Genomic DNA, 23405 nt, shown 5'->3' with positions numbered 1-23405 from the left:
TATATTTATTTCTTGGTCATGCTGTGTAGGACGCAGGATCTTAAGTTCCCTGACCAGGGATCAGACCTGCCCCTGCTGCAGCGGAAGCTCAAAGTCTTAACCAGTAGACTGCCAAGGAAGTCCCTCTCCGTGATGATTTCAATGTCTCTGTTTTACACACTTTCTACAATAAATATATGTCATTTTTATTACCAGGAAGAAAGCTAAACCTAGAAACAAAAAATCGTTACAGGACTGGGCTCTGTCTGGGTGTGCTCCATGACACAGAACACTTTAAAGGCTGTAAAGTGCTTTGCGATGAGGGTTATTGGTATTGAAAGTGAAGGGGAGGCAACCTGGCTCCTCATACAGAGCTGAACTGGCAGTTAGGACATCTGGATTCCAGACTCAGTTCTGCCTCTAGCATACAGGATAGCTTTGAACAAATCACTGAGCTTCTTGGACCCTCGGTTCTCCCATCTCTAGGAAGAGGCCAGGCCAGGATACCCTCCCCAGGTACCCTCCAAGCTTCCACCAGTCCTGGGAACCCAGAAGCTGGAACGTGATGGCCTCTTACCACATTTGGGTTGAAGGGTGGAGTCAGCCTCTTGTGGTACAAGTCATCCCAGTTTATGGGGCTGAAGAATACGTGGCTCTTTATCTCAAGCTGTGGGAAGAAGGTGATCAGTCGCAGTCCTCTCCATTGGCATGCCCACCCCACCCCACATGCCTCAGAGCTCCAATTCTGTTGGCAACTGGTTGTCTAGCCCTAAAATCTTTACTAGGAAGGTAACTTGCCATCATAGCTGGTTTCCTGGAACAAAGGAGTGTCTGCCATAAGACCTCTCCCCTTAGCCGTTATCTCAAACCCAGATCTCTTCCCTGTAACATCTGTTTATGCCACAGCTATTTATTGAGCACCTACCCTGTACTATACTAGGCTGTAGAGGTATGTCAGTGAACAAGACAGCAGAACCTGCTCTTGGAGGGTCCTGGGGACTCTTACTCCACTCTCTCAGTGCATCCTGACTCTTCCAGAATTCTTTTTTTAAAAATACACTCTTTCTTAAACGTCTTCATTGAATTTGTTACAATATTGCTTCTGTTTTATGTTTTGGTTTTTTGGCTGCAAGGCATGTGGGATTTCAGCTCCCCAACCAGAGACTGAACCCACATTCCCTGCATTGGAAGAGGAAGTCCCAACCACTGGGCCAAAAGGGAGATCCCTCTTCCAGAATTCTCGACAAACCAAGTCAACTCACTAAGGAAGATTTGAGAAATAAAGCCCCAAGAAAAGCTGCAGTTTCGCAAAGATCCAGAATTAAGGATTCAGCCTTGGGCATGATTCATCGCTTCTTTACTAATCCAAACTAATGTTGACAAAAACTTCCGCCTTTTCCAGCAGAGCCCTCCCTCTCTCTATGTCTCTCAAAGAATGATTCTTAACTCTGTGTGTCTGAACCCCCTAGGGAATTAACAAGCCAGATTCAAACTATTTCCAGAGGAATACCCACAAAACTGGTAACAGTTGTTGCCTCCAAATTAAAAAAACTAGGTAGCTGAAGGGACTTTTTCTGAATATCCTTTGAATCTTGATCTATGGGAAAGTATACTTTATTTTAAAAAATCACATTTTTTTTTTTTTTTACAAAGCAAATTTCCTCTGGGAAGGAGGGACGTGTCTTCATGAAAGCCTTTTCTTTTAAACTGTTCAGGGATGGGTAGGCAAAAGCCTTAAATGTTGTTAAACTTCACAGTATCTGGAATATAGGATAGTTTGGACACTCAAAAAGCACTTACTACGTGGCAGGCACTAGCCTAAGTGTTTGCTTATATTACTTGACCTTCATAAGAGCTATGAACTGGGTGCTGTTATTACAGATGGGAAGAAACGTTAAAGCAGGGGCTTCCCAGGGGCCTCAAACCGTAAAGAATCTGCCTGCCAAGGAGGAGACGTGGGAGATCCCCTGGAGAAGGGAATGGCAACCCACTCCAGTATTCTTGCTTGGGAAATTCCAGACAGAGGAGCCTGGCAGGCTACTTTCTCTGGAGTCGCAAAAGACTTGAATGTGACTTACCAACTAAACAACAACAAAGAGAGGTTACGCCATTTACCCTGCACCTAGTCATTGGTGGAGAAAGGATCTGAATCCAGGCAGTCTGTCTCACAGTTCATGCAGTCTTAGCTTCTACGCTAGAAGAACAAACTTCTATGGAGAAAAGTACTGAGGTCTTCTTATAAATCCAAATGATCTTTTGTTGAGTGGAGAAAGTATGATTATTTTTTAAATTTTGCTTTAATTTTTTTTTTTAAGCCATGAACTTGTTTGGAGAACAGATTGTGAATTCTTCATCTCTCTATTCAGATGTCCAGCCTAGGTCCTGGCAAGAGGGAAGTGCTCAGATATTTGTGAAAAGCAATTTAGTTTGCTCTCTGTACAGAAGCCAGAGGAATTTGTCAAAACTTAACCTGGGGCCTCCACTCTCCTGCTCAGCATATACTGATTAATCAATCATCTAATTATCTCTCTCTGCCTTGCTCCTACTGTAGGACTTTTGCACACACTGTGTCCAGTGTCTGGGATGCCTCCTCCCAGTTCTTTCCCATCCTTCAAATCTCTGCTCAATTGTCACCTCCTCACAGAGGCCCGCCCTGACCACGCCAGTGTGAATTTCCCCCATTATTGTCTATCTCTGTTCATTGTTCATGTCTTTCTGAAACAGGCTGGAATGTGGGACCCTTTACCGGAGTGTTTGCACTTGCACTTAGACAGACACCCAGAGAAATGTCTCATCCAGCAACAGAATACAAAGAAACTATAAGGGAAGAAAAAGAACTGCACCCAAGCGCAGCTGGGACAAATTATGAGCCATAAGATACAAAAAGACCAAAAACCAACTGCCCCTTCTGGGATGCTGGAAGAAAAAGCAGGGTACTGTGCGTGAACCCTGCACACAACACCGCCAAGGAGGTGGGCAGACCACCTAAGCCACCTCTCCTGCCTGACCCCCAGATCTGCCCTTACCCTCACCCCACATAATGAATCAGTCTCCCCTCCTCAGAGAGCCAACAGGGCACCTATGACTTATTTCTGCTCCCTCATGCTACCTCACAAGTCCCAATAAAGCCTTGCCTGAATTCCCGTCTGGCCTCAGCATAGTCACACTCTGTAATAATTTATGTTTGTTTGTCTGCCTTTCCCTCATAAACTTAAGGGCAGAGACCCAATCTAACAAGTCCCTAGCATTTAACTCAAAGCCCAGCACATAGTAGGTGCTCCATAAATATTGGTTGACTAGAAGCGTTAGATTGAAAGAAATAAACAGCAGCAGCTGTGAATCTCTGAACGGGAGAATTAGCAGTGCCTGGCTTTAGGGAACAGCTGGAAGCGTGACTGCTAGGCTGCCTCTGCAGGAGGCTGAGAGCCCAGCGCCCCGCTGGCAGGGGACCTACAAAGTCTGTTTTGGAGCCCAGCCGCTGCCTCTGGTCTTTGTGGAGCAGGGCTTGCAGGAGGTCGCAGGCGGCCACCGTCCGGCCCCCGGGAATCCGTAGCGGCTGGTGCAGAATGTTCTCATACATCTGTGACACGTCTTGGCTGTAGAAGGGCGGCTGGTGAGAGACAGGCAGAGAGATGGGAGGATCACCCATGCTAAAGTGGGCACAGTTCTCAGAGACACTTGGAGCAAAGCGGGGGAGCAGCTGGGAGGATTCAGCTAGACCTGTGTCTTGTGCGATGGGTCACGTGGCAGACTGGAGGCAGACAGAGACCTCTGGGCCTCCAGCACAGTGGAGAGGCTGCTGGGAAGGCCGAGAAGTCTCTCCACTCCAGCAGAAGGCTTGTGGACCTCTCCAGGTGCCCCTCTATCCCACGTCTCTTAATAAAGCTTGTGCACCAACTTAGCACTTTGCAAAGTTAACAGTTTCCCATCATCATTTTATTCCAGCCTCATATGATGGTTATGAGACATGTTGTCATTTTTCAGACGAGAAGCGTAGGCAGTCTAAGATTGAATCCAGGAGCTAGTTCTACCACCTCCCAGGACTGTGACCTTTTTGAGCCTTAGTTTCCCTCTTAGTAAAGTAAGAACAACCCCATTTCTTGCAGTGCCCGCATCCAAAGGCTGTTTTGAGGCACCAAAGGAGTAACACATGAGATAATATATTATAAAGTGTGGAACTGACTTTATTGAAAAATATATACTTAATCCTTGTATCCATGTTTGCATCACCCTTTTTGAGCTTGTAGAGAAGAGGTGGCTCATTCAATTCCTTGAGGAGCCTGAGGAGGCCACACAAGGAAGAGATCCACTCCCCATCTCTTCCAGAATCAGCTCTACCCCACTCACCAGGCCGTGTAGCATCTCGTAGAGCACGGCTCCCAAGCACCACCAATCCACTGCCCGATCATAAGGCTCCTTACGGAGCACTTCCGGAGCCAAGTACTGTTGAGAGAAAACACACTTATTTGAAAGACACTCAGCTTCCATCTCCCCATTTGTAAACAAGGTACTTGGAGGAAAGATCAGCAGAAGCTAATTCTGCTGTGATATTTACTTAGTTGTGCATGTGTTCATTCAGCATCAGTTCATCAAAGACCAGCTTTGTGCAGGACCCTTTGCCAGTGTGCTGAGGACGTAGAGGAAATCTGGCTGGACTGCTCTGTATGGCTGTATATGTTGTGCACTACGCAAAAGCACCAACCAAAGGGGTAAAGAGGGCTGCAAGCCTGGCTGTGATCAACTCACCAAACCATAACCCTAGTACAAGACCGTCTCTGGCAACTTGTGAGCATGTGTGCTAAGTTGCTTCAATCATGTCTGACTCTTTGCAATGGACTGGAGCCCACCAGGCTCCTCTGTCCAGGGGATTCTCCAGGCAAGAATACTGGAGTGGGTTACCATGATCGCCTCCAGGAGATCTTCCTGACCGAGGGATCAAACCGCATCTCTTATGTCTCCTGCATTGGCAGGCAAGTTCTTTACCACTAGCTGCACTTAGGAATCCCCATCCAGCAACTCACATATGTTTAAAGGGAAAACTTGGGGCTTCCCTGATGGTCCAGTGGTTAAGAATTCACCTGCCAGTACAGAGGACACAGGTTCAATCCCTGGTCCAGGAACTAAGATCCTACATGCCACAGGACAACTAAGACTATATGCCACAACTACTGAGCCCATGTGCCCTAGGGCCAGGGCTCTGCAACAAGAGAAATCACCCCAATGAGAAGCCCAAGCACCACAATGAAGAGTAGCCCCTGCTTGCTGCAACTAGAGAAAACCCATGCCCAGTAATGAGCAGCAGCCAGAAATAAAATAAAATACAATATAAATAAATGGAAAACATGTTCTAATTAGTCTGCCCAAAGGGAGTGCCTTTAATTTGCTCGAAAGCATCCAAGTGATGTCTTGGAATGAGGAGAGCCCTGGGGATACTCACAGGGCAGTGGGAAGACTCACAGATGAAGTGTAAGTCAGTGTGGCCCATCTTTGCACGGGTAACCTTAGTAATAGAGGGATGGAAAGAAGTCGGGAAAGAGGAGGTGGCATTTGAACTCCTACTGACAGCTGAATGTGTGCTATGTATCTGCACCTCGCTTAGGTGGAGAACCTGAGGAAGAATTGTGCTTCCTGCAGACCTGAAGGCTTGGGAACCTCTTAGACTGGGGTCTCTACCACCAAGGAAAGAGCCCTCAGCAACAGACTAAGCCACGCTGAGAGACTGCATGGGTGTGGAGAGGGGCAGGGAGTTACCAGGACTAGTCCTGTGAAATGAAAAGATGCTTACTCCTTAGAAGGAAAGTGATGAGCAACCTAGACAGCATATTGAAAAGCAGAGACATTACTTTGTCAACAAAGGTCCATCTAGTCAAGGCTATGGTTTTTCCAGAAGTCATGTATGGATGTTAGAGTTGGACTGTAAAGAAGGCTGAGTGCTGAAGAATTGATGCTTTTGAACTGTGGTGTTGGAAAAGACTCTTGAGAGTCCCTTGAACTGCAAGGAGATCCAACCAGTCCATCCTAAAGGAGAACAGTCCTGGGTGTTCATTGGAAGGACTGATGTTGAAGCTGAAACTCCAATACTTTGGCCACCTGATGTGAAGAACTGACTCATTGGAAAAGACCCTGATGCTGGGAAAGACTGAGGGCAGGAGGAGAAGGGGATGACAGAGGATGGGATTGTTGGATGGCATCACTGACGCAATGGACATGGGTTTGGGTGGACTCCAGGAGTTGGTGACGGACAGGGAGGCCTGGCGTGCTGCGGTTCATAGGGTTGCAAAGAGTCGGACACGACTGAGCAACTGAATTGAACTGAACTGAGTCCCACTGAATGTGTGGTCCCAAGCAGGTCATTGAACCTCCAAGAATTTTGGTGTCCTTATCCCACATAGAGAGGATCAGAGGGCAGACAGACTGAAACTACAATCACAGACAACTAGCCAACTTGATCACGTGGACCACAGCCTTGTCTAACTCAATGAAACTAAGTGATGCTGTGTGGGGCCACCCAAGATGGCTGGGTCATGGTGGAGAGGTCTGACAGAATGTGGTCCACTGGAGAAGGGAATGGCAAACCATTTCAGTATTCTTGCCTTGAGAACCCCATGAACAGTATGAAAAGGCGAAAATATAGGACACTGAAAGAAGAACTCCCCAGTTCAGTAGGTGCCCAATATGCTACTGGAGATCAGTGGACAAGTAACTCCAGAAAGAATGAAGGGATGGAGCCAAAGCAAAAACAACACCCAGTTGTGAATGGGACTGGTGATGGAAGCAAGGCTCGATGCTGTAAACAGCAATATTGCATAGGAACCTGGAATGTTAGGTCCATGAATCAAGGCAAATTGGAAGTGGTCAAACAGGAGATGGCAAGAGTGAACATCGACCTTCTAGGAATCAGTGAACTAAGATGGACTGGAATGGGTGAATTTAACTCAGATAACCATTATGTATACTACTGTGGGCAGGAATCCCTTAGAAGAAATGGAGTAGCCATCATAGTCAACAAAAGAGTCCAAAATGCAGTACTTGGATGCAATCTCAAAAATGACAGAATGAGCTCTGTTCATTTCCAAGGCAAACCATTCAATATCACAGTGATCCAAGTCTATGCCCCAACCAGTAACGCTGAAGAAGCTGAAGTTGAACAGTTCTATGAAGACCTACAAGACCTTCTAGAACTAACACCCCCAAAAATGTCCTTTTTATTATAGGGGACTGGAATGCAAAAGTAGGAAGTCAAGAAACACCTGGAGTAACAGGCAAATTTGGCCTTGGAGTACAGAATGAAGCAGGAAAAGGCTAATAGAGTTCTGCCAAGAGAACGCACTGGTCAGAGCAAACACTCTCTTCCAACCACACAAGAGAAGACTCTACACATGGACATCACCAGACGGTCAAACCGAAATCAGATTGATTATATTCTTTGCAGCCAAAGATGGGGAAGCTCTATACAGTCAGCAAAAACAAGACCAGGAGCTGACTGTGACTCAGATCATGAACTCCTTATTGCTAAATTCAGACTGAAATTGAGGAAAGTGGAGAAAACCACTAGACCATTCAGGTATGACCTAAATTAAAACCCTTACGACTATACAGTGGAAGTGAGAAAAAGATTTAAAGGACTAGGTCTGACAGACTGCCTGATGAACTATGGATGGAGGTTCATGACATTGTACAAGAGACAGGAATCAAGACCATCCCCAAGAAAAAGAAATGCAAAAAAGCAAAATGGCTGTCTGAGGAGGCCTTACAAATAGCTGTGAAAAGAAGGGAAGCGAAAAGCAAAGGAGAAAAGGAAAGATATACCCATTTGAATGCACAGTTCCGAAGAATAGTCAGGAGAGATAAGAAAGCCTTCCTCAGCGATCAATGCAAAGAAATAGAGGGAAACAATAGAATGGGAAAGACTAGAGATCTCTTCAAGAAAATTAGAGATACCAAGGGAATATTTCATGCAAAGATGGCTTCCATAAAGGACAGAAATGGTAGGGACCTAACAGAAGCAGAAGATATTAAGAAGAGGTGGCAAGAATACACAGAAGAACTGTTCAAAACAAATCTTCAGGACCCAGATAATCACGATGGTGTGATCACTTACCTAGAGCCAGACATCCTGGAATGTGAAGTCAAGTGGGCCTTAGAAAGCATCACTATGAACAAAGCTAGTGGAGGTGATGGAATTCCAGTTGAGCTATTTCAAATCCTGAAAGATGATGCTGTGAAAGTGCTGCATTCTATATGCCAGCAAATTTGGAAAACTCAGCAGTGACCACAGGACTGGAAAAGGTCCATTTTCATTTCAATCCCTAAGAAAGGCAATGCCAAAGAATGCTCAAACTACCACAAAATTGCACTTATCTCACACGCTAGTAAAATAATGCTTAAAATTCTCCAAGCCAGGTTTCAGCAATATGTGAACTGTGAACTTCCAGATGTTCAAGCTGGTTTTAGAAAAGGCAGAGGAACCAGAGATCAAATTGCCAACATCCGCTTCGTCATTGAAAAAGCAGGAGAGTTCCAGAAAAACATCTATTTCTGCTTTATTGACTATGCCAAAGCCTTTGACTGTGTGGATCATAATAAACTGGAAAATTCTGAAAGAGATGGGAATATCAGACCACCTGACCTGCCTCTTGAGAAACCTATATGCAGGTCAGGAAGCAACCGTTAGAACTGGACATGGAACACCAGACTGGTTCCAAATAGGAAAAGGAGTACGTCAAGGCTGTATATTGTCACCCTACTTATTTAACTTATATGCAGAGGACATCATGAGAAACGCTGGGCTGGAAGAAGCACAAGCTGGAATCAAGTTTGCCAGGAGAAATATCAATAACCTTAGATATCCAGATGACACCACCCTTATGGCAGAAAGTGAAGAGGAACTAAAAAGCCTCTTGATGAAAGTTAAAGAGGAGAGTGAAAAAGTTGTCTTAAAGCTTAACATTCAGAAAACTAAGATCATGGCATTCGGTCCCATCACTTCATGGCAAATAGATGAGGAAACAGTGGACACAGTGGCTGACTTTATTTTTCTGGGTTCCAAGATCACTGCAGATGGTGATTGCAGCCATGAAATTAAAAGATGCTTGTTCCTTGGGAGGAAAATTATGACCAAACTAGACAGCATATTAAAAAGCAGAGACATCACTTTGCCAACAAAGGTCCGTCTGGTCAAGGCTATGGTTTTTCCAGTGGTTGTGTATGGACATGAGAGTTGGACTATAAAGAAGGCTGAGCACCGAAGAATTGATGCTTTTGAAATGTGTTGTTGGAGAAGACTCTTGAGAGTCCCTTGGACTGCAAGGAGATCCAACCAGTCCATCCTAAAGGAGATCAGTCCTGCGTGTTCATTGGAAGGACTGATGTTGAAGCTGAAACTCCAATACTTTGGCCACCTGATGAGAAGAGCTGACTCATTTGAAAAGACCCTGATGCTGGGAAAGAGTGAGGGCAGGAGGAGAGGGGGACGACAGAGGATGAGATGGTTGGATGGCATCACCAACTTGATGGACATGGGTTTGGGTAGACTCTGGGAGTTGGTGATGGACAGGGAGGCTTGGCATGCTGCGGTTCATGGGGTCACAAAGAGTCGGACATGACTGAGTGACTAAACTGAACTGAACTGATCCCACATAATGGAACTGCAGAATCTCTCCCTAGGGGCTGTGTTAAGGACACAGATGAGGAACTTTCTTGGTGGTCCAGTGGCTAAGAGTTCTCCTTCCAATGCAGAGGACGCGGGTTTGATCCCTGGTGGGGGAACTAAGATCCTACATGCTGCAGGGCATCTGAACCTGCACGCTGCAGCAAGAGAAGCCCCCTCACTGCAACTAGAAAAAGCCCATATGCTGCAACAAAGAGCCAGTGCAGCCACACACACATAAAAAAGACACAAGCTAATATATGTGTTGGCCCTTGAACAACTGTGAACGACCGAGCAATGGTGATACCTCTTGTCTGTGCTCCCCGGCACCCTGGCAGTGCCCGAGTCATGCAAGAGATGACCTGTCAGAGCCACATGTCTCCTACACGGTCCATCTGCTCCTGGCAGTAGCCAAAGAAGGGATGGTTGGGCTGGCAGGGCTTTGGGAGGCTAGCTCTGTCCAGAGAACACCCTTCCAGACCCAAACGCAGACAACTACTCCTGGTTAGAGTGGTTATCTGTCCACTGGCTCTCCTAAAAGTAAACAGAGGAGGCTCAGCTGAAATCTGAGACCCAGATACTCAAGCATATGGAGAAAACCAAAAGCTAAAAAGTCTTGGGCCATGCCAGCTCAAGAGGACTTGCCAGCCCTGCAGCCTCAGACCTCCATCCCCGCCCCAGACATCCGTCCAAGCAGCTGGAAACCCCTTTGGGTTCAAGGTCCAAGGTTCAACACTGGTAGAAGTTTAAGGAAAGGTTTTTAACTCCAAAGTTGCAGGGAGGCCTTGGCAGGACAAAGAGGCATGTATGAATGATTGCTGAGATTCACAAATTTTAACCCTCCAGGCTCTTTGTGGCTGGAAGAAGGAGGGAGATTGGTATCTTTACATTTGATCTTAACTGTCAGGTCAGGCCAGGGCCTCCTATTGCACATGGACCTCACCCTGCAGGGCAGTGTTATCTAACACAGTAACCACTAGCTACGTGTGACCACCGAACATTTGAAATGTGGCTGAGCTAAGCTGAGAGGGACAGGAAGTGTAAAACGCACACAGGATCAAAGACTTAGAAAAAATAAAACAAAGTATTTCAGCAATTTTATATTGACTGTATATTGACATGATACTATTTTGTATTGCTGTTGTTTAGTCGCTAAGTCATGTCTGACTTTTTTTTTTACATGCTGCATTTTTTTTTTTTTTGGCTGCACTGGGTCTTAGTTCCCTAAGGGATCTAGTTCCCTAACCAGGGATCGAACCCACATCCACTGTATTGGGAGCCCAGAGTCTTAGCCATTGGACCACTGGGGAAGTCCCACACGCTGGTTTTTTTCGTTTTAATTATCAAAGATTACAACTGTACAATATTGAGAAATATAGAACAAAATACAGTTATTGGAGGACAATTGCTCTACAATATTGTGTCTGACTCTTTCTATCCCATAGACTGTAGCCCACCAGGGTCCTCTGTCCATGGGATATCCCAGGCAAGAATACTGGAGTGGGTTTCCATTTCCTCCTCCAGGGGAATCTTCCCGACCCAGGGTTCGAACCTGCATCTCCTGCATTGGCAGGTGGATTCTTTACCACTGAGCCCCTGGGAAACCCACTATTTTGCATATGTTGGGTTAAATAAAATGTATTATTAAAATTGATTTCATCTTTTTCTTTTTGAGTGTGGATTGCTGGAAATTTAAAAATTGCATGTATGATTTGCATTTCTGTTTCTATTTCCGTTGGACAGCACTGCTGCAGAGGCTCACAAGCCAGGTCCCAGAAGCCCCCAGAGCTGGTCTGCCCACGACACAGACGAGGAAAGCCAGGCTCTGCACGCAGTCAGCTCAGGGCAAGTGCGGGGGAAGGAGTGAGCCCCTCTGCTGTGATCTGGTGGCTCTAGTCGGGAGCCGTGGCTTCACCCACTTCCTGCCTCACCCCTCCCAGGGGGTTTAGCTTACCTCGGGGGTACCACAAAACGTGGATGTGGTCTCCTCGGGTTCTACACCCTCCTTGCAGAGGCCAAAGTCTGTCAGCACCACGTGTCCCTGGAGAGAGGGAGGGCAGGGTGGGAGGGTGATCTGAGCCAAAGGGATGGCCAGGTCTAACCCTAAAGCACAGATGCCACATGCGGGTCATGGCCATGGGCTCTGTGTCCCCGGCACAAGCCCGAGCTGGAGGCTCCACTCACTCTGTGCTTCTGACCTGGACACCAAGAACAGCACAGGGGTGGGGAGATGGCATCGCGCTGTCTGCCCCCAGCTCATCACAGACTCCCGTCCACACCCAGCAGTTCCAGAATGTCCTTGCTGGAGGGGCCTGGTGGCAGCAGCCCCGTTAACGGAGGACGGGGTCCAAGAGGGTGAACACACTTTGTGGCTGGGTGAGAGGGTGGCTGGTGGAGGTCGTGATGTGAGTGGATCCTGCCGGGCTCTGCCCAGATCCCCTCTTTAGGAGCTGTCCTGCCCACCCCCTATGCTGGGCCATTGCCTTCATCCAAAGTCATGCCCCTCTCAAGGGGCAATCCCCATCTGATGACTGGCCAGTACAGTGGCACAGATGCCCGCATCCTTGCCTCACTTTGGAAGAGTTCTAGAGAACCATCCCAGCTTGGGTGCACCCCACCCTGAAAGATCAGCTGAGGTCTCACTTGCAACCAGAGTGCAGGTGTACTTCTTCCTCTGCTCAAACCTGCCCATCACCGCTTAAATGTGTTCCCCAATAATCTTCGGCACCCTATACTCCGTTTCAGAGTCTATTTCCAAGGAACTCATTCTAAGACATGGAAGCACTACAAAATCATCCAGCCTCTGTGTAACACTACCCCTGCCCCAGCACAGGCCTCATATACACACGTGCACACACACAAGTACATGTACCTCCATGTACACACAACAAACATGTACATGTGTGTACACAGTCATAGGCACACATGCACAATGCATGCACATACACATATTCTTGGGCACACAGTATACATGTGCAGCTATGTGCACGCACACGCACATACACACACACACTAACCTGGCAGTCCAAGAGAATGTTTTCTGGTTTCAGGTCCCTGCAGACATTGAAAGGAAAGGGTGCTGTGATATCGAAGCCACGCCGCCCCTCCTCCTCAGACAGAGGACCAAGTTCACCGGGGGATCTCATCGGGATCTAGGGATCCACGCCCCCCCCCCGGGCTGTTGGGGCGGAAGGGCCAGGCCTGGCTCTGCGCCACAGGCAGGCCTCACCTGTAAATGATGTTGAGGGAGTGGAGGTAGCCAATGGCGCTGGCCACCTCGGCGGCGTAGAACCGGGCCCGGGGCTCTAGGAACCGGCGCTCCCGCTGCAGGTGGAAGAAGAGCTGGAGGGGGAGGAGCCGTGTGAGCGGGATCCTGGGGGGTTCCTGCTCCTCAGACGCAGGGTTGGAGGCAGCTGGGCAAGTCACCCCTTCTCTAGGCTCCAATGCCCTCATACAAGGAAGCATGCCAGCCCCCGCCCTACAGAGCTGGCGAAGTGTCAGCAGCAGAGGGGAATCAACAAGAATGGAGCCCCTACTGTGTGCCAGGCTCCAGTCACACCCTAATATATCTCTACTTTTCTTTTATCCTCCTGACTACCTTCCAGGTTTCAAGTAGGAGGCCAGTTTCACGGAAAATTAAACTGGAAGTGTCAGAGCAGCCAGGTGACTTGCCCAAGGTCACGGACTATAACTGGCAGAACCATGATTTGAAACTGGGTGGGTCAGACATGTGCTTTTCCTCTAACCCACGTGATAAAATGATTATGATGGTCAAACTGAGTCCAGGTTAGATCTGTCCCTGGGTCAGTTGCTTCTGTCTATTTTACTGGCAAAGAAAAGTCCGTCACCTCCACCAGGGAATTTAGGGATGGAGGACACAAAACTTCCCTCTTGGCATCAGGCTACAGAGCATGAGGTCACACAGGTTAAATCTGAGGTCACTGAGAAGGGCCATCTTGCTCAGAGAGACAGAGGAGCGAGCCCAGCTTTCCCCAGCTGTGCTTCTGGGTCACCAGGTGGCCCCAGATCACAACCGCAGGGACTGCTCACTCCCATGCTGTGGTCTATGGTGTAAAATGGGTAAAATTGGAACTACTGAACACAGAGTTCCTCTAACTTTGACCTTTCCCAGGTTCGCTGATGGGATTCTGGGCAGCTTTGCGTGGGAGTCAAGAAATGAAAATGGCTGGGAGTCAGACAGACCTGTCTTCAAATCCTGGCTCTGCCAATTGCATGCAGGGTAGCCTTGAGTCAGTGAGTTACCTCCCCGAGCCTCAGTCTTTTCAGCTGCAAAATGGGTCGGGGGTAAGGATGAGGGGAGATCATTCCAGAAGCTGGTGCACCGTGGGCACATGGGATGGAGAGCTCCAGGTCACCCACCTCTCCCCCGTTGACATAGTCCAGCACGAAGTAGAGCTTCTCGGGGGTCTGGAAGGAGTAGCGCAGGCCCACGAGGAAGGGGTGGCGCACGTTCTTCAGGAGCACGCTGCGCTCGGCCATGATGTGGCTCTGCTGCGGAGTCACGCACACACACGCACACACGCATGCACACACACACACATAGGTCGCATTACCACCCACGTGGCCACACTGCTCAAATACCCTCCGTGGCTCCTCACTGCCCTCAGAGCCAAGCCCGGGGGCCTTGCCTGGCATTCAGGGCTCTGCACGGTCCACCTCATCCCCCACCAGTACAGCTGGGTGCAGCTCCAGCCCTGGGTCTAAATTCCTTGCCTCCCCCAACCCAGTGAAAGTGTTAGTCACTCAATCATGTCTAACTCTTTCGCGGACCCTATGGACTATAGCCCCCTCAGATGCCTCTGTCCATGGAATTCTCCAGGCAAGAATATAGGAGTGGGTTGCCATTCCCTTCTCCAGGGGATCTTCCCAACCAAGGGATCAAATCCAGGTCTCCTGCATTGCAGGCAGACTCTTTACCATCTGAGCCACCAGGGAAGCCTCAACAAAGCCATGAGATGACTGAATAGATGAGTTCCAAGGACAAGCTCTCAGAGAAAAGAAGGCAGGCACTATGCATATCCAGGCCTCTGATCCTGTTCCCCTGCCTAGACGTCCTCTTTTCAGATCATCAAAAACCTATCTTCAAGGCTACCTCCTTCAGCAAGATCTGCCCCGTGAGCTCCTTTTTAACATCAGTTCCCTCTCCTGAGTCCTCTGTCTTGACATTCAGTCCTTCCTCGGGGTCTGCTCTGTCCTTCTTATAGAGTTGGCACTAAAGAGACTCAAGTCAGTGGAAGCATCTAGAATCCCTGGATGACTGTGGCCTGAAGAGCCTTTGGCGAGCCTGAAGTGTGACCCCCACATTGCACAGGTAGGGAGGCTGGCAGTTGACAGGGCAGAAGACTGGTTCGCCATGGAGCCCTGGGTCTTTAAGGGAAAGCAGAGGGCCGGGACAGGGTCACCTGCAGGCCCTCCAGGTGAGGCGGTTAGCCTGCCTTCCTGGAGAAGGGCCAGCAGAACACCCAGCCCCCCTGCACTGGACTGCCTCTATGCCCAGAGTTGGACCCATCATTAGAAGCCACCTGAGGCTGGGGGTCAAGAAGCAGGAGAGGAGATGCCTGAGCCCAAGTCCTGGTACCTCCTTCTTCTTTAAGATGGACTTTTTCTGCAGCACCTTCACTGCGTAGAACATCCCGTCGGACTTGTGCTTGGCCAGTAGGACCTGAGCAGGAGGACAAATGCAGAACCCACAGGTGACTACTCCTCTGAGCTTTGGGTTTCTCAATGGTGGTGCAGACCTCCAGTTCCAGCCCCGCGTCCATGATTCTGCAGGTTGTAAGCTCCCACTTTGCACACGTGAGTGACAGTAGGGGATGGAAGGGGCTGGAAAGGGGGGAAACCCAGGTCTCCCATGCTCCTAGGTCACTCACCTTCCCATAGTTTCCTTTGCCAATGACTTTGAGGAAGTCAAAGTCCGTGGGCCGGGCACTGGGGCAGGAGGAAGGAACACAGGTCAGCATTTGCCAGCTTGGGAAACCGGGTACATTAGTTCAAATCAGGGCTTCTCTTTGAAGCTGGAGAAGGCCATGTTTTTCCATCCAAGAGGGTCTTCTCAGACTGGCCCCTGCCTCTGGGGATCTCACAATGGAGTAAACAACAGGCAAGAAGGGGAGAAAACCAAACACAACCACAGAAGGCAACGAATCTGGCCTCCAAAGACAGAGAAGGGCCTGGAGGGTGAGGGGCTGCTAATAATGCAGGCTTTGGGGGGATATTCCAACCATAGGGCTCAGCATGAGAAGAGGGTGGGGAATGAGTGGGAGATAAAGCTGGGGGCCGGTCCTGGGCTCAGATGGTAGAGGTCCTTGACGCTGAATCAGAGAACTTGGGTTGTATTCCCAAGGTGAGGGGAGCCAGGGAAGAAAGCGATTGAGAGACTGGAACTCACTTTGGGTTGGCAGAAGGCCCCAGGTTGATATTCCCATTGGCCCTCAGGAGCTAAAGACATTTAAAGAAAGAGGCGATTAAGATCAGAGGGTCCTGACTCATTGGCCTCCTCCCTCCCCCCTGGCCCAAGCCCTGCTCCCTTTTCTAATATCTCTACTAGCTTGCCTGCCCTCTTTCATGCATCCCTTTCTCCCTTCCTCCTTTCCCTCCATCTACCAACCCACCCAACCATCCACATCTCACCTGCTTCTCACGATAGCCTTGGGAAGCTGTTGTACCAAATGTGAGGGTGAGGAAACTGAGACCCAGAGAAGAGCTGTTGGAGGACTTACAGGCAGCCCCACCGGCATGAGAATACAGGTGACCTCGGAGCCAATCCCATAATTTTCTCACCTCACTTACTTCTTGAAGCCCTTGCCTAAGTGTCTTTTCTCTTTACCCTGCAAATGGCCCGATTCCATGAGCTCACAGTGATCCTGGTGGGCGCCCCAATCCTAGAACCGTCCACCTGGCTGATGAGGACCTCCCTGGGTTTCCTTGACCTTGGGAGGAAGGGACCCCCCCTGGTGGTGGGTGGGGGAACCAAGACCCACCTACCTGCGGACTGGGGGTGCCAGCTGGGCTCGAGTCCATGCTGTAGCAATGATCAGGTACGCTCTGGGGATGCAAGGAGGAGCAGGATGAGGGAGGTGCCGCTGGGGAATTAGTGTTGCCTGTCTAGGGTGTTAGGCACCGCTGCTCTGTCCGCCCCTGCCTGATGCCCTGCACCTGCCCTAGGCCAACAACCCCAGTCTGGGACAAGAAATGATGTCCTCTGGGCCCAGCTTCTCCAGTCAGACATCTCAGGAGGGAAGGAGGGAGAATGGTCAGGGGTGGCCCTTCCCAGGCTGAGTGTTTTCAAGCACTGGGGATGGCCAGGGCAGCTCTGATGTCTGGGAAGGCCAAGGCTGGAAGGACTCTTGCAGGGCATAAAGTCTGGACTCTTCCTCCCATTTTAGAGGTGGGGAGCCTGAGGCCTCGAAAGGACTTGCCTAGGGTCCCACAGCTTGTGAGGGGTAGGCTGGGCTCCCCTGGATCCCATACAGACATGTTGCCACCCTGCACCCCTAGAGATAGCCCTGGGCTGGGTGCTGTGTTGACTTTTATGTCTCAGCCACAAGGACTTCCGCCTAATGTCCCTGGAGGGGCAGCTGCCCTGGGGATCTTGGGCCAGAATCACAAACAGACCCACGAGCAAGCGAGCTGACACTTCAGTTGTGTCCGGCTCTTTGTGACCCTATGGACTGTAGCCCTCCAGGCTCCTCTGTCCATGGAAATCTCCAGGCAAGAATACTGAGTGGGTTGCCATACCCTCCTCCAGGGGATCTTCCTGACCCGGGGATCGAACTCGCACCTCTCACATCTCCTGCACTGGCAGGCGGGTTCTTTACCATTAACGCCGGCTGGGAAGCCCCTGGCTGTCTGTTTGAGATGAAACAGTGCAGAGTGTGAACTGCGGTCTATGCAGCCAGGAGCATATGTCTTCCCTGCCCCCGAGCCTGCATGGTGGAGGATGCTTATATGTCCAGGCCCTGGCTCTGCAAGCCCAGGACCCCACAGCTCCACCCTAGACTGGAAGATCAAGTCCAGGAACTCAGATTGCTCTCAGGGACTGCAGGGTACTGCGCCTCCTGAGACCACAGCTTTGGCCTGTGCTGGGGCCTGGGCTGCCGTAGAGAGCACCCATTTTTACAAGGGGGCCCTGGTCTTCTCGGGAGCTGAGAAAGTGGCCACAGGGGAAGCGAGGGAATTTCCCTTGTCCAGGCTACTCCGGGAGGCCCAGCCCAGCCCTGAGAAGGTGAGCCGCAGAGCTGCCCAAATACGGAGTGCACCCTGGCTTCAGCCAGTGCCCCGAGCCCACACTCCCGCAGCCCACATCCCTCCTGGCCCGGCCCTGGCAGCCCCTCTGCCAGACCCTTGCCTCCCCTGCCCCACGTACCTGCACAGCCTGCGGAGAGGCCGCTGGGAGAAGCCGCGGTGGGAGCTGGAGGGTGGACAGTGGACAAGAAGCCCTCTCTGTTCTCCCAACAAGGGCCGAAGTGTCTGTGCCTGGCGCCGGCCCGGCCCCGGCACCCAGCTCGGAACTCCCGGCCGCGGCGAGGGAGCTGTTGATGTCACGCGGGAGCCAGCAGAGCTTAAGAAGGGACCGAAGTCCTCTGTTCCCTCGGGGACATCGCCTCCCCCTGGGGGGTGTGGGTAGAAGGGCGTGAGCGACAGCTGCGGGAGAGCTGGGGCGATGCTGGGGCTTGTTGGAATGCACGTGAGTGTGGGGGTGGGGGTGTGTGTGCAGGTGTTTCGTGCAGAGATGTGTGTCTGTCTGTCTATCTGGTGTATCAGTGTGTCCCCGTGTGTCAGGGTATTTGTGCATCAGTGTGACCATGTTTGTGTGATTTTGCCGTACATCAGTGACTGGCCTGTGTGTCGATGTGCTTCAGTGAGTCTCCGTGTAGTAGAGTGTGTGGACACGGCAGTGTGTACCTCTATACGTGTTAACGTGTTGTGTGCATGTGTGTGTGTCTATGAATACACATGTGTGACAGTGGTCTTTGTGGGTCTGTGTTCATATCGGTGTTTATCCATAAATCTGTGTGTTTGTGTCTGTGTGTGTGTCTGTGTGTGTGTGTAGGGGGCCTGTCTGGGAGGAGACATGTTCCCCGGGGCCTACCCAGGCCCGCTGCAGACCATCTGGGGCTAAAGATGAAGCTCAGAGCCCTGGGAGCACTTTGGCTCCCAAGAACCTGCAGGTGTTTCAGGGCCTGGGTGTCTGGTTCAATCAGCCTGGCCTTGGTCTTTGCTGAACACTTGGACTTTGGGGTCCTTCCCAATGGCCCTCCAGGTTCTGACCATTGTCTCCAGAGCAGGACTGGGACCTAGCACTCTGCTGCAGCGCTGAAATGCCTGCACCTGGACACACCTCTCCTCTAGCAACAAAATACAAAGAAACTGTGTGGGGCTAAAAATAACTGCATGTGTGGGCAGATGGGGCAAATTTCTGAACCCAAAGGATACAAAGAGACCAAAAAATCCACTTTTGAGGAGCCTGAAGCAAATGCAGGGTACTGTGCATGCCTCCTTCACTCACTACCACTTAAGGGTGGGGGCAAGATACCTAAAGTTACCCTCCCCCGCCCCCCCACCCCTGGACACACCCCTGTGCTGTGTTTACTTGCCCCGTCACATCTGATTCTTTGTGACTCCATGGACTGTAGCCCACCAGGCTCCTCTGTCCATGGGGACTCTCCAGGCAAGAATACTGGAGTGGGTTGCCATGCCCTCCTCCAGGGGATCTTCCCAACCAAGGGATCAAATCCAGGTCTCCTGCATTGCAGGCAGATTCTTTACCGTCCGAGCCACCAGGGAAGCCCAAGAATACTGCAGTGGGTAGTCTGTCCCTTCTTCAGGGGATCTGGCCAACCCAGGAATCGAATCGGGGTCTCCTGCATTGCAGGAGTATTCTTTACCAGCTTAGCTACCATGAAAGCCCTGGACACACCCCTACTCTCACCCATATAAGGAACAAGCTTGTCCCCCGCTTAGGGAATGAGCAAGCAAAAGGATCTTTTATTTGTTCTCACTCACCCTGCTGCAACAGGGACCCCAGAAAATCCTGCCTGAATTTCTTGCCTGGTCTCTGGTCAATTTCTATTCATTATGAAGGTCAAGAACCCTGGTTGGTATCACCAGGAAGCAGGGTCCCCGCGGCAACCTAGTGCATGATGGCTTAGTGCAATAATCAGGTACTCACAGCGTATCTTCCTCTTTCCAGGAGGTTATATGGGGTGTTCTGGGGAATGAAGGAGTTGACAGGGCCTGACACGGCCCCTGCTCTTCTGGAACTTTCTGTGTGGCTACCACATGCCACACTCAGACCTCTGTAATTCACCACAGTGTGGGCAATTGTGGAGCTGGGGCCAAGGGCGCTCATCAGAAAGGCACCTGAGCCCAGTGGCCTTGGGGGAGGTCCTCTGTGGGCTTTGATGTAGGTGGGGGGAGTCATCCAAGGAAAACCCGAGTGAACAGTATCAGAGCCTTTCGTTTTTTAAGAAAATGGAAATGTTGAGCCAACATACAGATGGGTAGGATATTATGTTGACAAAACATAACACCCAGAACAAGGTCATTCTTTTCAATGACAAGACCCTGATGCAGCCTTCATTTAGGAGCACTGCTTAGAACAGGAAATCAATAATGAAAATAATAGTAACCTCAAGGTCCAAGTGTAGGGCCCATCAGAATACTCACTGACCGTAATAGTTTCCTCTCTGGGACTTACATCTTGAGAGACTGTCCCATTTTCTATGTTCCCTTTTCAGTTAAACTCCTTGAAATAGTTGTCTGGACTCAGTTCCTACTCCTTCTTCCTTTCCTCTCTCTTAGAGCTATTCCAAAGAGGCTGTTATCCCAACATGCCCCCGGAAGAATAGACCAGTAACCTCCATGTGCCAGAGCCAGTGAAGAATTCTTTGTTCTCATGTCATTCTGTGTCTCTGAGGATATGACCCCCTTTTCCCACTTGGCGTTAGGATCTGCTGGTTTTCCTCCTACTTTGCCAACTGCTTTTTCTCCATCTTTTCTAATGGATTCCCTCTTTTCCCCCAGAAACACTGGCCCGGCCTTTCTCTACACTTGTTCCCCAGTTGATAGCAACCAGTTTAATGGTTTTAAGTGTTGACTAAACCCCACAATTCCCAAACTCATCTCTCTAACTCTGATACACTCCTGACTCTGGATTATCTGACACTTCACCAGTTAAATGTCTAGAGGCACATCACTCTTAACATGTCCAAAACTAAAGTCCTAATTTTCATTCTTTCCACTCTCCCCAGCCTGCTCCTCTACTGACCATTACTATCTCTGTAATGGTACTACCACCTACTCAAAAGTTCTAACCAGCAACTAGAAATTCATCCTAGAAACTGTGCACCTTCACCCTGCTTCCACCACTACACCATAAAATCACCTTAGACTTTACCTTCAAAATCCCACATATATGTGGGATCTAGAAAAATGGTACAGATGAGCCTATTTGCAGGGCAGGAATAGAGACACAGATGTAGAAAATGGACATGTGGACACAGTGGGGGGAGGGGATGGTGAGATGAATTGGAAGATTGGGATTGACATATATACACTACCATGTGTAAAACAGAAAACTAGTGGGAACGTGCTATAAAAAAACACAGGAAGCTCAGCTTGCTGCTCTGTGATGACTCAGGTGGGTGGGATGGGGGTAGGTAGGAGGGAGTCCAAGAGGGAAGGGATATATGTACGCATACGGCTGACTCACTTCATCATACAGCAGAAACTAACACAACACTATAAAGCAGTTATATGCTAAATAAATAAATTAATTAAACTAAATCTATCCAGACTCCACTGCTGCAACCACCCGGCCCTGAGCCACCATCATCACTTGCATGGATTATTGCACTCACTTCTCCACTGTGTTCCTATTTCTTACTTGACCCTCTACAATCTTTCTTCACCAAAAACCAGAGTGACTCTTTATAACTGGACATCAGATCATGTGACTTTGTTGCTCAAAACCTCCAGTGTACTTGCCACCAAATTTAGGATTAAAATCCAGTCTTTACCAACAGTCTACGAGATTCCACGTGACCTGGCTCCTGTCTCCCTTTCCTCCTTGGTCTCCAGGCTCTCCCTTTCACTACGCTCCAGCCTGGCTTCTTTGCTGTCCCTCAAACACACGGAGCACCCTCTGACCTCCTGCCTCTTGCCCTTACATTTCCCTGTGCTTAGAATACTCTTCCTCCAGACATCTGCGTGATTGCCTTCAACTCACATCACAGAGGTCTCTGCTCAAACGTCACCTCCCAGAGAGGCCCTTTCCACGACTAAATTGTCCTGGTTAGGGGTTTCCTGGGATGTGAGACTTTCAGTGTTTCAACCAGTGCAATCCTGGGCAAACCAGGATGGTTGAACACTCTGCAATACCAGTCCCACCTGTTCCCCATGCACATTTTTTTGCTTTATATTTTACTTTACAACAACAATACTTTACAACTTTACTCTACATCACTCTCTGACACCTTATCTTACAATGCTTTGATTGTTTATTTTTTGTCTTGAACTTGAACATTGGCTCTGCAAGGGCAAAGACTTCTCTTATTCACTCTGAATCTCTATCATCCAGATCAGAGCCTGGGATCGGGTTGGAGCACAGTACATATGTGACTAATAAATCGAGGAATGAATTGATAAGATAAATTAGAGTATATCTATAATTTGGAAAATCACCCAGTTAAAAAATGACATATTGGCCTATGTAAACAGAAATGGGAACATATATGTAATACAATGTCAAGGCAAAAAAAGCAGGTTTCCAAATGGTAGGTGAGCAATGGTAGGTGACTTTGTTAGGAAAATAAAGATGTAATGCACATAACCACCAAAAAATGGCTGGAGGGACACGACCCAAGGTGACAGTGGAGTTGGGTTACCTTAGTTATCTTTTTATCTTTGTACCATTATGTAAAAATTCTCAAGGTGTTGCTGTTCATTTACTACTTGGGTACTAAGTCCTGGTGGGAACTCTGACAGGCTCATTGCCCACCACCACACTCTCCCATCACCTTGACTGTGACGCCCACACCTGAGTAGTTCTCAGCATCTTTCTCTCCTGCACTACTGCCTTCTGATTTTCTGGCTAGAGGTTGAATGAGCATCAGCATTTTCTCCCAGTTCTTTAGACCTACAGAGACCCCTGCAAACTCTCGGGAGGTGGTCCAAGTTCCTCTGAGAGCCCTCAGGCCTGTTCCTTCCTCTAACTTGCCCCAGCCTAGACGTGCACCCTTCTGCCCCATCACTCCATGTTCCTGCCCGCGTCTTCTGGACCTGTTGGATGCAGTGGGAATGCGGGGGGCGGGGGTGGTCACTCAGTTCCCTCTTTTTGGAACACCCTCTCAACCAATCAGGTCTGCTCCGCTAACCCTTTGCATCTGTCCTCACCAGCCTTTCCCATAAGCTTCACCAGACCACCCCCAATCCCACGAACCCTTCCTTCCTTGTGCCCACTGCTGTCGCTACGTCTTCACTCTATTGCTGTTTATCCATTTACAAGCCTGCTTGCCCAGTGCCTAGCAATGACATGCCAGTGACATTACGTACCGCTTCGGTCTTATTTTGTTTCCGCAGTGCCATGGGTTAAGAACTATCATCATTCTTGTTTTGAAAAGGAGGAAACAGGCACAGAGAGGTGAAGTTATGTGACTCAGACATCTAGGTAGTAAACGATATAACTGGGATTTGAAACCAGCCAATCTGACGCCAAAGCCCATGGCCTGGAATTTCAGGGAGAAGTTAGGAATTT

General features: G+C 49.4%; 1 protein-coding gene and 1 pseudogene across 4 annotated transcripts in view; one reads left to right on the top strand and one right to left on the bottom strand.

Annotated features, from left to right (window-relative positions):
- Positions 1 to 23405, bottom strand: part of SGK2 (serum/glucocorticoid regulated kinase 2) — a 25184-nt gene extending 1779 nt beyond the window's left edge. Inside the window, exons 1-13 of one of the 4 annotated variants that reach the window (XM_065922032.1) lie at positions 19821 to 23405; positions 18015 to 18258; positions 16634 to 16693; positions 16038 to 16087; positions 15520 to 15577; positions 15228 to 15311; positions 14009 to 14140; positions 12858 to 12952; positions 12646 to 12682; positions 11583 to 11669; positions 4327 to 4422; positions 3434 to 3589; positions 557 to 646 (exon numbers count right to left, since the gene is read on the bottom strand). In XM_065922032.1, coding sequence (XP_065778104.1) covers positions 557 to 646; positions 3434 to 3589; positions 4327 to 4422; positions 11583 to 11669; positions 12646 to 12682; positions 12858 to 12952; positions 14009 to 14140; positions 15228 to 15311; positions 15520 to 15577; positions 16038 to 16087; positions 16634 to 16669 — 921 coding nt within the window. In that variant the 5' untranslated portion in view covers positions 16670 to 16693; positions 18015 to 18258; positions 19821 to 23405. Of the gene's footprint in view, positions 1 to 556; positions 647 to 3433; positions 3590 to 4326; positions 4423 to 11582; positions 11670 to 12645; positions 12683 to 12857; positions 12971 to 14008; positions 14141 to 15227; positions 15312 to 15519; positions 15578 to 16037; positions 16088 to 16633; positions 16694 to 18014; positions 18261 to 19820 lie in introns of those variants that run through there. The other 3 variants (XM_065922031.1, XM_065922030.1, XM_065922033.1) reach the window with 3 other exon arrangements.
- Positions 6657 to 7538, top strand: LOC136157998 (craniofacial development protein 2-like; annotated as a pseudogene).

The sequence above is a fragment of the Muntiacus reevesi genome, chromosome 2 (assembly GCF_963930625.1).
Source record: "Muntiacus reevesi chromosome 2, mMunRee1.1, whole genome shotgun sequence".
In the NCBI taxonomy this organism is placed as follows: domain Eukaryota; kingdom Metazoa; phylum Chordata; class Mammalia; order Artiodactyla; family Cervidae; genus Muntiacus; species Muntiacus reevesi.
The sequence above is the reverse complement of the archived record's forward strand: the minus strand, read 5'-3'. Positions and strand labels throughout refer to the sequence as shown.